The sequence below is a fragment of the Diadema setosum genome, chromosome 21, assembly GCF_964275005.1.
Source record: "Diadema setosum chromosome 21, eeDiaSeto1, whole genome shotgun sequence".
Taxonomy (NCBI): Eukaryota; Metazoa; Echinodermata; class Echinoidea; order Diadematoida; family Diadematidae; genus Diadema; species Diadema setosum.
This window is the reverse complement of record NC_092705.1, coordinates 28,550,603-28,564,844: the sequence shown is the minus strand read 5'-3', so window position 1 is coordinate 28,564,844 and position 14,242 is coordinate 28,550,603. Positions and strand designations below refer to the sequence as shown.

At 39.4% G+C, this 14,242-nt stretch overlaps 1 protein-coding gene across 1 annotated transcript in view; it reads left to right on the top strand.

The window, feature by feature from the left end:
* LOC140244459 (uncharacterized) overlaps positions 1–8,891 on the top strand; it is a 178,986-nt gene extending 170,095 nt beyond the window's left edge. The window contains exons 15-19 of the mRNA XM_072324097.1: positions 1,321–1,468; positions 4,215–4,297; positions 6,661–6,740; positions 7,916–8,080; positions 8,755–8,891. Of these exons, the coding sequence (XP_072180198.1) occupies positions 1,321–1,468; positions 4,215–4,297; positions 6,661–6,740; positions 7,916–8,080; positions 8,755–8,817 (539 nt within the window). The 3' untranslated portion in view covers positions 8,818–8,891. The remainder of the gene's footprint in view (positions 1–1,320; positions 1,469–4,214; positions 4,298–6,660; positions 6,741–7,915; positions 8,081–8,754) is intronic.
* The last annotated feature ends 5,351 nt before the right edge of the window (positions 8,892–14,242 follow it).

The window sequence follows — 14,242 nt, the reverse complement described above, 5'->3', positions numbered from 1 at the left end:
GTTTTTCAGTGAAATCGGACAGAGGTCAAAGGTCAAAGATCAAGGTCAAATCCTAAAATTTATCTGTTTACGTGATAACTCAAAACTGGATGAAGCAGCTTTCACCCAACTTGGTCCAAGGATGATGTATGATAGGACAATTAGTTGAGTAGATTTTAGTGACATTGGCAAGAGTTCAAAGGTCAAATGGTCAAGGTCAAATGCTACAAATGTTGCAATATCCCCCTTATCTATGCAATGCCGAAAGGTATTTCTTGAAACTTGGTGTGGACGTGTACTACTGCGTAGAGATTCTCCAGAGAGAGTTTCATGTCATAAGGTCAAAGGTCAAAAGGTCAAAGGTTAGGTGAAAATGTTGCGATATCACTTTTCTCGCAAATGGTTCAATGTATCTTCGTGGAACTTGGTACATACGTATGTACTGACTGGCAGGGATTATCTAGGGAATTTCGGGGTCATGGGTCAATAGTCAGGGGTCAAAGGTCAAGGTCATCTCCTCAAAATTTTACTATTTCCCTCATATACTAGTATATATATGCAATGCTTGCATTATTAGTTTCAAAAATTAATACATGCATTACCTAATGAAGATTCTCTTGGAAATTTCCAGCCAGAAGGTCAAAGGTCAAATATTAAGGGTCAAAGGCCAGGTGTCACTGCCCCCCCCCCCCCCAAAAAAAAAAAATCCATTTTATACCGTCATTACACTCTTTCTTCATACCTTGGAAATTACTCAATGCATAAACTTATAAAAAGGTCTGTCAGAATTCAAGTAAAAATTCTCAATTCCCCATATATGTGTACCTGCACTCTTAAAAAATTAAAGCAAACCCAGTTCAAGACACTTCTGACAAACCTATCATGTCAATATTTTGCCAGTTATGTGAAACTGTCATGGATCACACATTGTGAACACATTGTACTATACGCCTATTAGGAGAATCATGCATTATGGCGGAGGCATCAGTCGCCATAGCGACATTTCTAGTTTAAAGATATCTTTTGCCATGAATTTCCTGCTAAATTGTATTACTTACAGGGGAATTTAATTCCCCCCCCCCCCTTTTGGAGAATCATCATGTCAGTGATAATGGACAAGCAAGAGGTACATTGTGGGTGTTCCATATTATGTTTCACCTTATTTTACATAGTTAGGCGCTGTGGGGGTAGAAATGACATTGTGGGAGTAATTTGTCTGTGGGAGAAAAAACAAATGAGGTACTCCCACAATGCACCTATTGCTATTTTGTGTGTGTTGTTACTACAATGATGAAAATAATGACGCAACATGCATTGCATGTTCTGCTCTGTCGTTCCCAGAAGCAAGTAGCGGTGGCTCGGGCTCGGAGGGAGTGGTCGGTGCCGACGGAACCGTCAGGGTGAGCCGGCGCAAGAGGAAAGCACCGACACCGATTGACGAGGAAACCGGTCCATCCAGTATGCCTAGCTGGGCTCGTGCTGCTTGGAAGTGAGAAAACCCCTTTTCCCTTAAATCCAGTTTTGTACAGAGACCTGTGGGGTGTTTCCATAAAGAATCAAAGTGGATCATAACCCGTTGAGGACGAGTTCCGAGTTTATTCGGGCAGATGTCTATTGGAAATGCGTATTATAGCAAAACCAGCCCATCCTCAATGGGTTAAAAGTTAGGACCTACTCAGAAATATATAATGCTGTGTGCGTCTTCAACAGTATTCTAACTTCCTTATGAAAATACCAATTTGATCTTAACATTTCAGATTGGTAAAATGCCATCATTGTTAATATATTTGCATTTTATTTAGATGAACCCTTTGTTCAACACGGGGTAAATGCATTTTATAAAGCTTTGAGCTCTCTTGACTCATAGAATTATTGTGTCTTAATAACCTCAGAAGCAAATACTGAATAAGCAGTAGGTTGACCAATGTTCAAAGCACGACACTTATTTATTACCCTGCTGCTGTGATTTTTTTAGCATATACAGTTATATGCCAATTGCTATGAATTTTCATTGCAGTATTGTCGTGCGTACATGTACAGGCTCATTTTTATGCCTCCGCCACGAAGTGGTGCTGGAGGCATTATGTTTTTGGGTTGTCCGTCCGTCCGTCCGTCCGTCCTTCCGTCTTTCCGTCTTTCCGTCCATCCGTCCGTCCGTCCTTCCGTCCGTCCGTAATGAATTTTGTGGACAGGGTAACTACCAAAACCTTTTGAGGTATCCTAATGAAACTTGGCATGTATGTGTATTAGGGGGTGAAGTTGTGCCTATCAACTTTTGGGTGCACATGCTCAAGGTCAAAGGTCAAAAGGTCAAGGTCAAATGCTTAAAATTTTACTATTTCCCCCATATCTATGCAATGCCTGAAGATATTTTCTGGAAACTTAGTGTATACATGTACTACCCAATTAAGATTCTCTGGTGAAAGTTTGGGGTCATGAGGTCAAAAGGTCAAAGGTCAAAAGGTCAAGTAAAATGTTAAATTTTCACTTTTTTTACTCTCTATCTTGGAAATTGTTCGAGGTATCTTCATGGAACATAGTATGTATATGCATCTACTGACTGGCAGTGGTTATCTAGGGAATCTAGGGTTCATGGGGTCAAAGGTCAGGGGTCAAAGGTCAAGGGCAATACTTCAAAATTTTACTATTTTCCTTATATTTATGCAATGCCAGCAGGACTTTTTTTTTTAAAACTTGATGTATGCATGTATAACCCAATAGAGATTCTCTTGGAATTTTTTTTTTTTTGCCAAGAAGGTCAAAGGTTAAAAGGTCAAAGATCAAGTGAAAGTGCTGAACTTAATTCTTTCTCCATATCTCGGAAGTGGCTCAAGTTATCTTGAAACTTAGAACATACTGAAAATTTATGTATGTTCTGCCTGACAGTGATTCTCTTATAAATCAAAGGCCAGATGAAAATGATAACAATTTACTGTTCAATACAGAAATTGCGCTTTTTCTCTATACCTTGAAAATTACTCAGTGCATAAACTTATGAAATGGTCAAAGTCAAGTTAAAGTTCTTAAATCCCCAAATACATGCTCTCCTATTCATCCAATAAACATAGGTCAAGGAATGGTAAACATTCAATACATTTGTGACAAACATGTCATTTTAATATTTTGCCAATTTTGTGAAAATGTAATCACACATTGTCCACATGTACTATAGACCTATTAGGAGAATCATGCATTATGGCGGAGGCATACCAGTTGCCATAGCGACATTTCTAGTTAGTTATATTGCTTACCTGTTCTCTTTGATACTTTCTTGTTTTTTTGTTTTTTTTTTAATATTACAAGAATAGATTCAATCCATCTCTAGAAGATGAATGCAAACAGAAGGAAACTGACCAGAAATGAATATAATTCAGAAGTGGAAAAATGAACAAAGAAAAGTGGATTCCATCAGGCTAGGGCTTTAGAAGATATCAGAAGATGAATGAGAGTAGTCATGGTAGTCGTTAATGGATAAATGATGCATTAAAGTGCTTGAAAATCAAGTTGGTGACATCATGTGAATGTTCTTTGTTTGATTCCCTTATATGTATCCCCCCCCCCCCCCGAGCACAAGCAGCGGGAAAAACCAACATTACACAAGGTCATGACTTGTCCCATATCATCAAGCTAGGAGGGGTGCCACTGATTTACCCTAAAATGAAATGTACCAATGTAAAGCCAACCATCCAGAAGAATTTCAAAAATATCTGCACATATTTAGGGTGAAATGCTGTACCTAAGGATGTTAATACCTTGTTGCCGAAAGCTACAACTGCCAACACGGTGAATGTGATTGATTCATGGACTATGCTCCAAGGCCATATGGTATCTTCAGATGTGATTTCTCAATAGCTCAATGTCATACTAGAGATCAATAGATCAATTTCATACTATACATCAATGTAGAGGGGGCTCTATGGCCCAGGGCTTATGTCCTTGGACAGCATGTTTTTATCCACTATGTCCCTCTTGACCCAGGTGTATAAATGGGTACCTGGCAAGGCGAGGGTAATAACAATGGCAGGGCCCTCTTGTAGAGCAGTGGCAACACTGAAGAGGTTTCCTGGGATTAATAAGACATTATTATTATACTTTGGAGTAGGAGGGAAGAGAAAAATGCAGAAATGAAACAGTGAAATGTGTTATAAAAAGATAAAAAGATGTAGTTACAGTGTGGAGCAAACTTAAACCTGTAGAGCTGATGGTAGAATATGCTTCTTCATTTTCTCTGCCAGCTTGTTGCAGAGAGTGATGCGATTCCGGGGTGCAAACCGACCCAAAGGGGGGATCAATGCTGCCTCATGGTTCACCAGACCAGGTAGGATGATACCACTGGATATTTTTCTTCGGATGTCTTTACATCATTGTTAATTGCCAACCAGAAGAATGTACATTAAATGGCGTAAAATTTTGGTAAATGTAAGTTGCTGTGAAGATATCTGTTTTTGTTCATGGCAGTGCCTTTCTTGTTCACTTAGAGTTCCTTACTTGTAAATAAATTAATACCTGGGCCAGCCCATCTGGCATAACAAATTCACAATCCAGATATGTACAGTGAGTGTAGTGTGTTATCCCTGCTGGTGATACAAAGCAGTCTTATAGCATTTTTTTTTTTTAATTTAAACAGTTGATTATATAGGTTGCTACTAGTAATTGATATGTTTTATTTGAATTGTAGAGATAATTCAGAGTGCATTGCTGCTTACATTCTAATGTTATGTAAAGTTGTGCTTTTCTCATAAGTGATTGTTGTTGCTAAACATAATTTATATCTTATGTATGGTTGAATATATTAGATGAGTTGTTTCAAATTTGAATTGTTTCATATATTCCACATGCATTTATTGTTAAGATATTTTCAAAGCAACAGCTGTAAAAAACTTTTTGCAAGACCGCTTGCTATTACAAAGATTAAAAAACAAAAATGAAGTCATATTCATAGATATATGTGGTTGTGTAATTCATATTGATTACAACTAATGGGAGAATTATGAATTGAAAAGGGGGTGATGCCACATGTGTACAACAGAATTTATAAAGGGAAGACCTAAAGTTGTCAAATTGAAACCTTTCTTCATCAGACCATTCTCATATGAGTACAGAACAAATGCAATATAGCTTGGCAGTTGGTAGGAAAAAGGAAACCACATTTTTACCCCTCCACCCACAAGGAAGTGGCATTGATCGTGGTTTCAGGGCGTCTCTCCTTTTGCTTATCAGTTTTGTTGTTAATGTCATTTCCTCGATATTGGTTGGAATTTAACTGATGTGTCACTTGAAGGTGCCAGTGGTGTAGTGCAACAAAATGAAGTGTACAAGCATTACTGTTGAGAACAATGACCCTAGACAGGTGTTTTTCCTATCAAGACTGTATGGCACCACTTGACGGATATTATTGCAATATGAATTTCATTGATGGTGCAGTTTTGGTTGCGATGGGGGTTCAGGTTTTAATGTTTTACGATAAATACTTAAAAACCGCTTTTATGAAATATGAAAGAGCAGGCAATTTTAAGATAAATTTAAAGTATATTTGATGAAAATCAGTTTTGAAATGGCGGAGATATCTAAACACAAGACGCCATAGAAAGGTGGGACCCACCTTTTATTAGGGCCACTTTGTTTTGCTTTGTTATTGGATATATCAGCCATTTCAAAACCAATTTTCATCAAATAAACTTTTAATTCCTCTTAGAAATGTATGCTCTTTAACATTTCATAGAGTGGTTTCTAAAATATCTCGCAAAAAGTTTTCAGTTGAATCCTCACCTCAACCAATACTGTACCATCTCTTCAACAAAAAAAAAAAAAGAAAAAAAGAATAATAAAAGTTGACCAAGTTTGTTGATCTACTGACAAGTTGACGGCGGACCATGGCACAAACTGGTTGATTTTGTGGCAGCCAGGAAAATACGTTTTGGAAGAAATTGGGACAACTCTACGTTACAAAACCCTCAAAATTCACAATGGTTGAATTTCCAGTGACTAGAAAAGTATGTTTTTGGTCATTCAGGTTATGTCAGAGGTTTGTGATGCAGTCTAAAAGAGTAGATATTCTTCAATCTAAATCAGAAGTGCCAAGGCACAGTATTGAAGTGTAGATGGTGTTTTTATGCAGTTCGTGTTGATCCAATTTTTTTTTTTTTTTTTTTTGTCGTGGTGTTTGGTCTTCTTAACTTTAACTCATGAGTGCAGTGTCAATAAAAGAACCCCCCACAAAAAAAAAAAAAAAAACCCAAAAAACAAAAAAAAAACAAGTGAACAGACAAGCCATAATTTTTCTGTCATTTTTAAGAGATTTAGTTTTGCGCTTTGTTCTGTCACTTTAAGAGAGGTTTTGTTTTGCACTTTGCACTGTATCTCTGATTCAGACCAAAAAAAAAAAAAATGAGGGAAAGAAGAACTGTAATTCTTCACTGCCACTTGCAAGGACAGTTTGAACTGAACTTAACATTGATACCATTATCAGAAAAAATGATAGGAATCAAAGAGTGTTCTCACAGAAGGGCTACTGCCCACTATCTAGGGCCACTGCCCGCCAACGAAGACGGCTGCCCGCTAACTAAGAGTAAGACCGCTGCCCACTAACTTGGACTACTTCCCATTTTCAAGGGCTGTTGTCTAGACGATGGAATGAAAATTGCTCTCTCTCTCTCTCCCTGTCAATGATTCTGTGGAAAGTTGACCCGCTGGAGGCTCCGGGCTACCACAAGCTCATCAAGAAACCCATGGACTTTGGTACCATCAAACGAAACCTGGAAGTGAGTTTAGCCGTCTTGTCTCTACATTATATCTCTGAATATTATACCCTCTCTTTCTCTCAGGTTGCCAGTCTCTCTCTCTCCAGTCTCTCTCATTCTCTCCCTTTCTCTCTCTCTTCAAGTCTCTGTCTGTCAGTTTGTCTCTGTAGTGATCAATTTAGCATTATTTGTAACAGGTCTGAAGGTGTATAGTGCACTCCTGTTATAACAAAACATGGTTATAATGAAATTCTTGTTACAATAATGTAAAAATTCAAGCGGCAACATTTTCCACTCACGTTTTTATTGTTTATTTGTTCGGTTATACCGAAATTTTGATATAATGAAAGAAAACTGCTGGTCCCGAGGACTTCATTATAATAGGAGTCCACTGTACTGTTATAACTGTTATTTTCATGTACAGATATTTTTTTTTTTTTGCACATGGGAGGTCTCAGATAATTTTCCCAAGATGTTGTTTTCGCGACTCGACACTGTGACTGTCATAAGTGCACTAATGCCTCTCTGTTTATGCTGCCACTTCATTGTACGTGTACTTTGTATATGTTTTTATACGACTTGAGTGCATAAAGATGCTAGACGAGTACATACCCTTGCGGTCACGAGTACACCAGTAAGAGCACAAATGAGGGTGAGATGCCCATAACATACATTTGTACCTGTATCTAGTCAGCCATGACCATAGTGTCACCCCAGCTTGGGAGGAACCTAATGATATGAGCACACTGATATTTTTCACCCTACAAATCTAGTGCAATCAAGTTCAGGTGGCGATATTTTTCTGTGTTACAATAAGTGTGTGCATAAATTGTGTCACACACAAACACACTGCTGTAGCTTCTGACCATTCGAGCATTGAGAATTCAGGGTTTCTAGGATGAACACTGAACTGGGGCTTTCTATAGCTCAGTCAGTAGAGCACCGGGCTAGCAATCCAGAGGTCTCGGGTTTGAATCCCAATGGAATCCCATTTTCTTTGCTCATTTTTCCATGAATAGATTATTTTCCTATGGTGTTATATTTGCAGTCCAACAGTGAATCGCGAAATTTGCGAAAATAACAACTTTTACAATAGATATCTGTCAGGAGATAACTGTTATTTTTAGAGTTATTCTGTATCATATTTCCTGTCTCCCTCTCCCCTTCTCCCCCCCCCCCTTCTCTCTTTCTGACAGGCGGGGACATACCTGGACTTTGGCGAGTTCCACCAGGACATGATGCTGGTTAGGAGTAACTGCCTCCAGTACAACCCAGCCGGCCATGCTGCCAGACGGGACTGTGAGGAGGTGTTCCAGTTCTACTCCTCAGAGTACTCCAAGACACTGGACCGGTGGCAGAAGGTACACTGATGGCCCCCTTTCCTCCCCTGTTCCCCTCATCCCACCCCCACTCCCAAAATAGACAAAATAAATAGATGTAAACAAATAACATATGTAAATAGATAGATAGATAAACAAATAAAGCACACACACAAATGACCAAAACAAAACAAAACAAACAACACATGATGCAAGAACAAAGGCAGAACAAACACAATAAAACAAAATAAGATAAAGAAACAAACAAAAGTAAATGATCATGTGATGCAATAATGCTATTAAACCTTTAGGTAATGACAGAAACGTTGACACAAGCTACTGCAATTTGACCTTGAGAGAATTTTTCCCCAGATCCTAGCTTGAAACCAGAACAAAGATGATGTTGTAGCTGATTTTAGCTTGAATATCAAATGCTGGTAGCCATATGCATTGTTCTGATTGGCTGATAGAAAGTTAGAGAAATGTGCCACAATAACATTTTTCTACTAACACCCTTTAAAAATTGGCTATGTTGTCCTTTCTACATTGTATTTTAACTTGTTGCTTGTAAGACATGGCAATTCCCAATCGAGTTAATTCGTAATGGATCATAGTCCCATGTGTAATGGATTGAGCGTGGACAATATCAAAGAAGGTCTAGATTAGACTGTAATTTTGCCACAAACATTTCTGCGACTTTTTACCACTAATTGCAGCAAATGCTTGTCGTGCCAAAGTCACCAAAGAGACTGAGAACAGAACCACCTCCGCAGCCCTAGAGGCCATCAGCGTTTGTTCATACACCCTTCTGTGGAGAGATGGTGGTGCTGTCAAGGAAGAAGATGATGATGAAGAAGGGGAGGTAGAGGAGGAGGAGGAGGCGGAGGAGGAGGAGGAGGAGGAGGAGAAATCAAGCTATGATGATAATGTGATTTTGCCAGTGGCATGATGGGGAGGAGGAGGAGGAGGAGAAAGAGGAGGAATCGGACCATGATGATAATGATGATTATGCCAATGGCATAATGGTGATAAGTGGATTTGGATGACGACCACAATGATAATGATGATGATGGTAGTAACAATAAATGTATTGTTGCTTGTCGTAACACTTCTGATGATGATGGAATGGTAGTGATGAACTGGATTAAAGTAACCATGGTGATGATAATGGTGATGATGGTGGAATGGTAGTAATGAATTGGATAATGGTAATCACGGTGATAATAAATGTTATTATCAGTGACGATGATGATTGGGATGGAAAGGCTGTGGTAACATGGAGACAGGAAAGTAAAGTTGGCTAAGATGACTGGAGGATGGTGATGACATAATGCTAGGCAGGTGCAGCTGAAGTGCAAGAGAATGATTGTACTTGGTGCATTTGTGCTGAGAATGTGACAGTGTTGATGTAAGAACCATGCTGTGATAATGAAACAGGCTGGAAATGGCAGAATTGATAATGATGGGTATGAACATTCTGGTTCCGTTTCACACCTTTACTGCATCAAGTTCATGCCACTGCCTTGTCAAGTTATCTATTACTGAGTCAGGAGTTGTTTCAAGTTCTGCATTACACCACAGGGTACTTCCATTACAACGAACACGTTTATAACAATTTTGTTACAACCATGTAGAAATTCAGGCCCCGCATTTATCATCATTAACGTCTTTGGTGCAGAATTTTCTTCAGTAATAACATAATTTTTTATTATAATGAAAGAAAACTGCTGGCCCTGAAAACTTTGTTATAGCATGAATTGCCTTTACCATGGTACAATGTATATCACTCTTTTATGATCAGTATTGTCTCCTTTTTTTATTGTGATGAACTTTGTCCAGTGAATCCCAAATTGTTGTGACATAATGCATATCTCAGCCAGCGATCCCGATCATATGTTGTGCTGTTTTTCCTGAAGACGCGTGGGGAGCTACATGCTCCATACCAGGCTGTAATCATCATGGATGTGAAAAAAAGGCAAAATGAGTAAATTTGTTATGAGTGTCCAAAATTCTTGTTTGTTTCCCAGCTTTAGGGCAGATTGGATGTCAGAAGGTGATAGCCGGGGAAAGATTCGAGGGTTTCTGTTAGTTCATTGGAACTTGCATGTTTTAATATGTCTCTGCTGTGAATCTTATGTCAGCACCCTTTGATGTTTTTTTTTTTTTTTTTTTTTTTTTTTTTTTTTTTTTTTTTTATAACTTGAAAGCGAAGTAATAGTACCTTCTGAGTATCTGACTAGGGGGTAATTTAAATGTTGACCATATCGCAGATGTTTTGTCTTCTGTGAATTAAATAAAGTAGCGAGTCAGGATTCCCTGAATCCATTCAAGAGATTCATATAAATGAAATGGTTGTCAGTCATTAGATTTTCTTTGCAATCATGGGATGTAAAGATGCATGCAAAGGGAGGAATTTTTCAGATTAGAAAGAGACTTGTGATCACTCATCAGACCAGAATTAAAGGGAATGTATTCATTATTTGTTTTATTACAGAGTGAATGAAAGTTTGCATGTATAATAATGACTTTTGTCCACACCAGGGAGGGTACAGAAACATGTAAAAAGCTGAAAGGGAAAACAAACACAGACATAGCACCAACTTGCTTATACAAACAAGAACATGGTCTTTAGCTGTTTTCCATAAGGTGACCAAACTGCCCTTTTTTGTTTGTTTGTGGTTAACATGACTCTATGAAGTCACTCCTTTCCTCATAAATCATTGTTCACAAGTGACTTTTTTATGTCAGTCCTGTCCTCTCTTATACATACATGACAGCTAAAACCAACATTTGTGTTCGAAAGTAAAAATGAAACCAGAAAATTATTCCTTGACTTTCTCCCCTCCCCCCCCCAAAAAAAAAAAAAAAAAAAAATCTACAGGTCCTTCAGTTCGACTACATATGTTTGCGATAAAATGCCCTTGAACTGTGACACCCACACAGCCACGATCACTTCCCCTTGATATAAAAACGGGAAATGGCCGTAAATGGCTGTTTTTTATTGTCTTGTTTACTGTTTTGCTTCATATGTTGTGCTACAGTAATTGTCATTCCTTGCTTTTAAATCATGACTCGGCAGTTTTTCCATTCTGAAATCCAATCTTATAAGTGATGAAGAATTGTGATACTGGGATGTCTCTTGATAGAAATACATATTCTGCCCGCTCTGTCTTTTGCATACAACAATAATTGTGTGACATACACTAATTATATCGCTGAAAATATTGATAAGATAGTTTTCCATTCTCAGTTGATGTGAAGGTGAGAACGACAGAGAAAAAAAACAAACCAACAACAACAATTGCTTTACTTGTTCCAGTCCTCACTATGTGAATTCTTTTGCCGCATTTCAGTGAATTAACAATTTTAGTGAATTTAACACTTTAGTGAATTAACATAGTCAAACCTGTCTATAGCGACCACCGTCTATAGCAGCCATCTGCCGCATGCGACCACTGAACACAGTTTTCCCCGGAAGAGAAAAGTCATGTTAATGACCCTGTCTATAGCGTCCACCTGTCTACAGCGGCCGCTTCTTCCGTCTCCCTCTAGTGGCCGCTATAGACAGGTTTGGCTGTACTATAAGTGTGCATTAACTTCAGCCAGAGGTGGTCCCACTGCAGTTAGGTGATGTCGTGGACTGCAGTGTTTGACTTATGTGTCATCGAATGTTCTTCGTGATATTAAACTCAGTTCAATGTATCGGGTCTTTCAGCGATCAAAAAATCTGTAGAAAGCCACAAGACCCTTTATAGCAAGATATCTCAAAACATGTCTGCAAGTTGAATTGGACAAGAAAAATGCTTCTTTGCCATCATTTTGCTAAACAGCAGATCTGTTTTTTTTTCTTTTTTTCGTACTTCGTCAAGCAAAGAATATTAATCACACTTGGCGTGATTCCATCCAAATCTCCTGCCATATTTCGTATCTTTTTTTTTTTTTTCTCAATACGTTCTTTACCTGTTTGGTCCTTTACAAACTGCATTTGCGCGGGATGATTTCGACAACTCTTCCGTGCAATTGCCGCACATTTTTGATTGGATTATCCGTGCTTTTAAGAATACGATGATGAGAGTGTGCGCATTCGTCCACGTAAATCCGAAACGCCGAGTTTCTCTTTAATTGATTTCCTATCCTGTACGACAAGAATTTGCTGGGTCTTTGATAAGACAACCGGAAGCAGGGACTGAAAGACCAGTCCCCACCGGATGCTGAGAGTGGTGGTAACGTTCATTCGTTCGTTTAATAGCTTGTTTGTTTTCGTGTTTCTTTGCCATGTAATTCACCAGGTCGCGGAAATAAGACATTCAAATTCTAAATACTCCACAATGTTATAATATCTTTGGTATTCAGACACCATAGCCATCATATGACGATCTGGGCAATGCGTATTGAGTGTAGACCCTATTAAGTTTGATTTGACAGGGCACAGCTAGGTTTTAGGACCCTTGTACCTTAAGCTGGATCCTTCACGGTCTTTAGCTCACCTGATGAGCCAAAGGCTCAAGTGAGCTATTGCGATCACCCTTCGTCCGGCGTCCGTCGTGCGTCGTCCGGCGTGGGTCGTGCGTAAACTTTTTACATTTTCATCTTCTTCTTGAAAACCCCAAGACCGATTTTCATCAAACTTGGCAGGTAGCTAGGGGGTTAGGAACTCAATTTGGTAAAATGGGCACCATGCCCCACCCAGGGGGCCTCCAGGGGGGCCCAAACCCCCCAAAATTAAGGAATCTGTAGAAAGCTTCTCTAGAACCAGAAGTGATAGAGCTAAGTTAATACTATGAGTTAGTACATTGATGACTGTAGTTTCAAGTTTGTTCATATGGCAGAATCAGGGGTGCCCCCTTGGGACCCAGGGGAGGGGGTGGGGAGGGGTCCTAATGGGGCCTAAATTGTACATTTTCATCTTCTTGAGAACCCCATGACCCATTTTCACCAAACTTGGCAGGTAGCATCCCTAGGGGGATAGGATCTCAATTTGTTTAAATGGGCACCATGCCCCACCCAGGGGGCCCCCATAGCAGGGGGGGGGGGGGGGGGGCTCAAACCCCCAAAATGAAGGAATCTTTAAAAATCTTCTCTAGAATCAGAAGTGATAGAGCTAAGATAATACTATGAGTGAGTACATTAATGACTGTAGTTTCAAGTTTGTTCATAGCAGATCCAGGGGTGCCCCTCTTGGGGGCGGGGTTGGGTTGGGAAGGTCCAAATGGGGGCCTGAACTGTACATTTTCATCTTCTTCCTGAAAACCTCATGATGGATTTTCGTCAAACTTGGCAGGTAGCATCCCTTGGGGGTCAGGATCTCAATTTATCAAAATGGGCACCATGTCCCACCCAGAGGGCCCTAGGGGGCCACAATCCCCCCAAATTAAGGAATCTTAAAAAAATTGGGCCCTTATTATACATTTTCATCTTCTACTTGAGAATGCCTGGTCAAATTTTAGTAGAGCTGTGAATTTAGATTAGTGACTGCGTGAAAGGTGAACTTGCGATACTCGGGTAAACGCTAGACCCGCGGGTCTCTTGTTTAGTAATCGGAATATTTAATTTGTCGTCGGTATAGATAGGTACGTTGATTTTTTAGTACATGTATAGTGCCTGATGGCTCTCATGTTCTAAGAAAAAGTTATGAAGTTTCACTTCAGGATCTCCCATCGTTTCCCCCACCCACCTCCAAACTTCTTCCTGAATTGACAGAAGAGGGAAAGTGAACTGAAAAAGCACCGTTGGCTCACTTTTTCCAATATGGGAAATGTAGTATACTTTTACCTTGCCGCGTTTGCTTAGACAGGAAGCAGCAAGTAAAGTTGTTTATACAGGTGTGCATACAGCCAGTGCTCGTGTCTATGGTATCTAGCGGCCTTCCTTCATTAAGGGGGGGGGGGGGGCTTTAGATTCCCCGCTGTTTGTGTGCTTTCGCCAAAATCTTGAAGACACTATTACACTGTCTGATTGTGGTGGCTGAAAGGGGAATTCCGGACCAGTTAAAGTCGGTCTGAGAAGAAAAGCTAACACTTTTTCCAGCACTAATATTACAGCGGAAAATTTGACCAAAACCTGAAAAATAGAAATTGTGAATAACCTTTTTTTTTTTTTTTTTCACGAAACAGTTCTTGAACAGTCAATATGAATATTTTATTTTGAGTTGATGATGTCATCACCTCATAACTTACCACAAAGTCAAACGCAATTAGGGTTTTG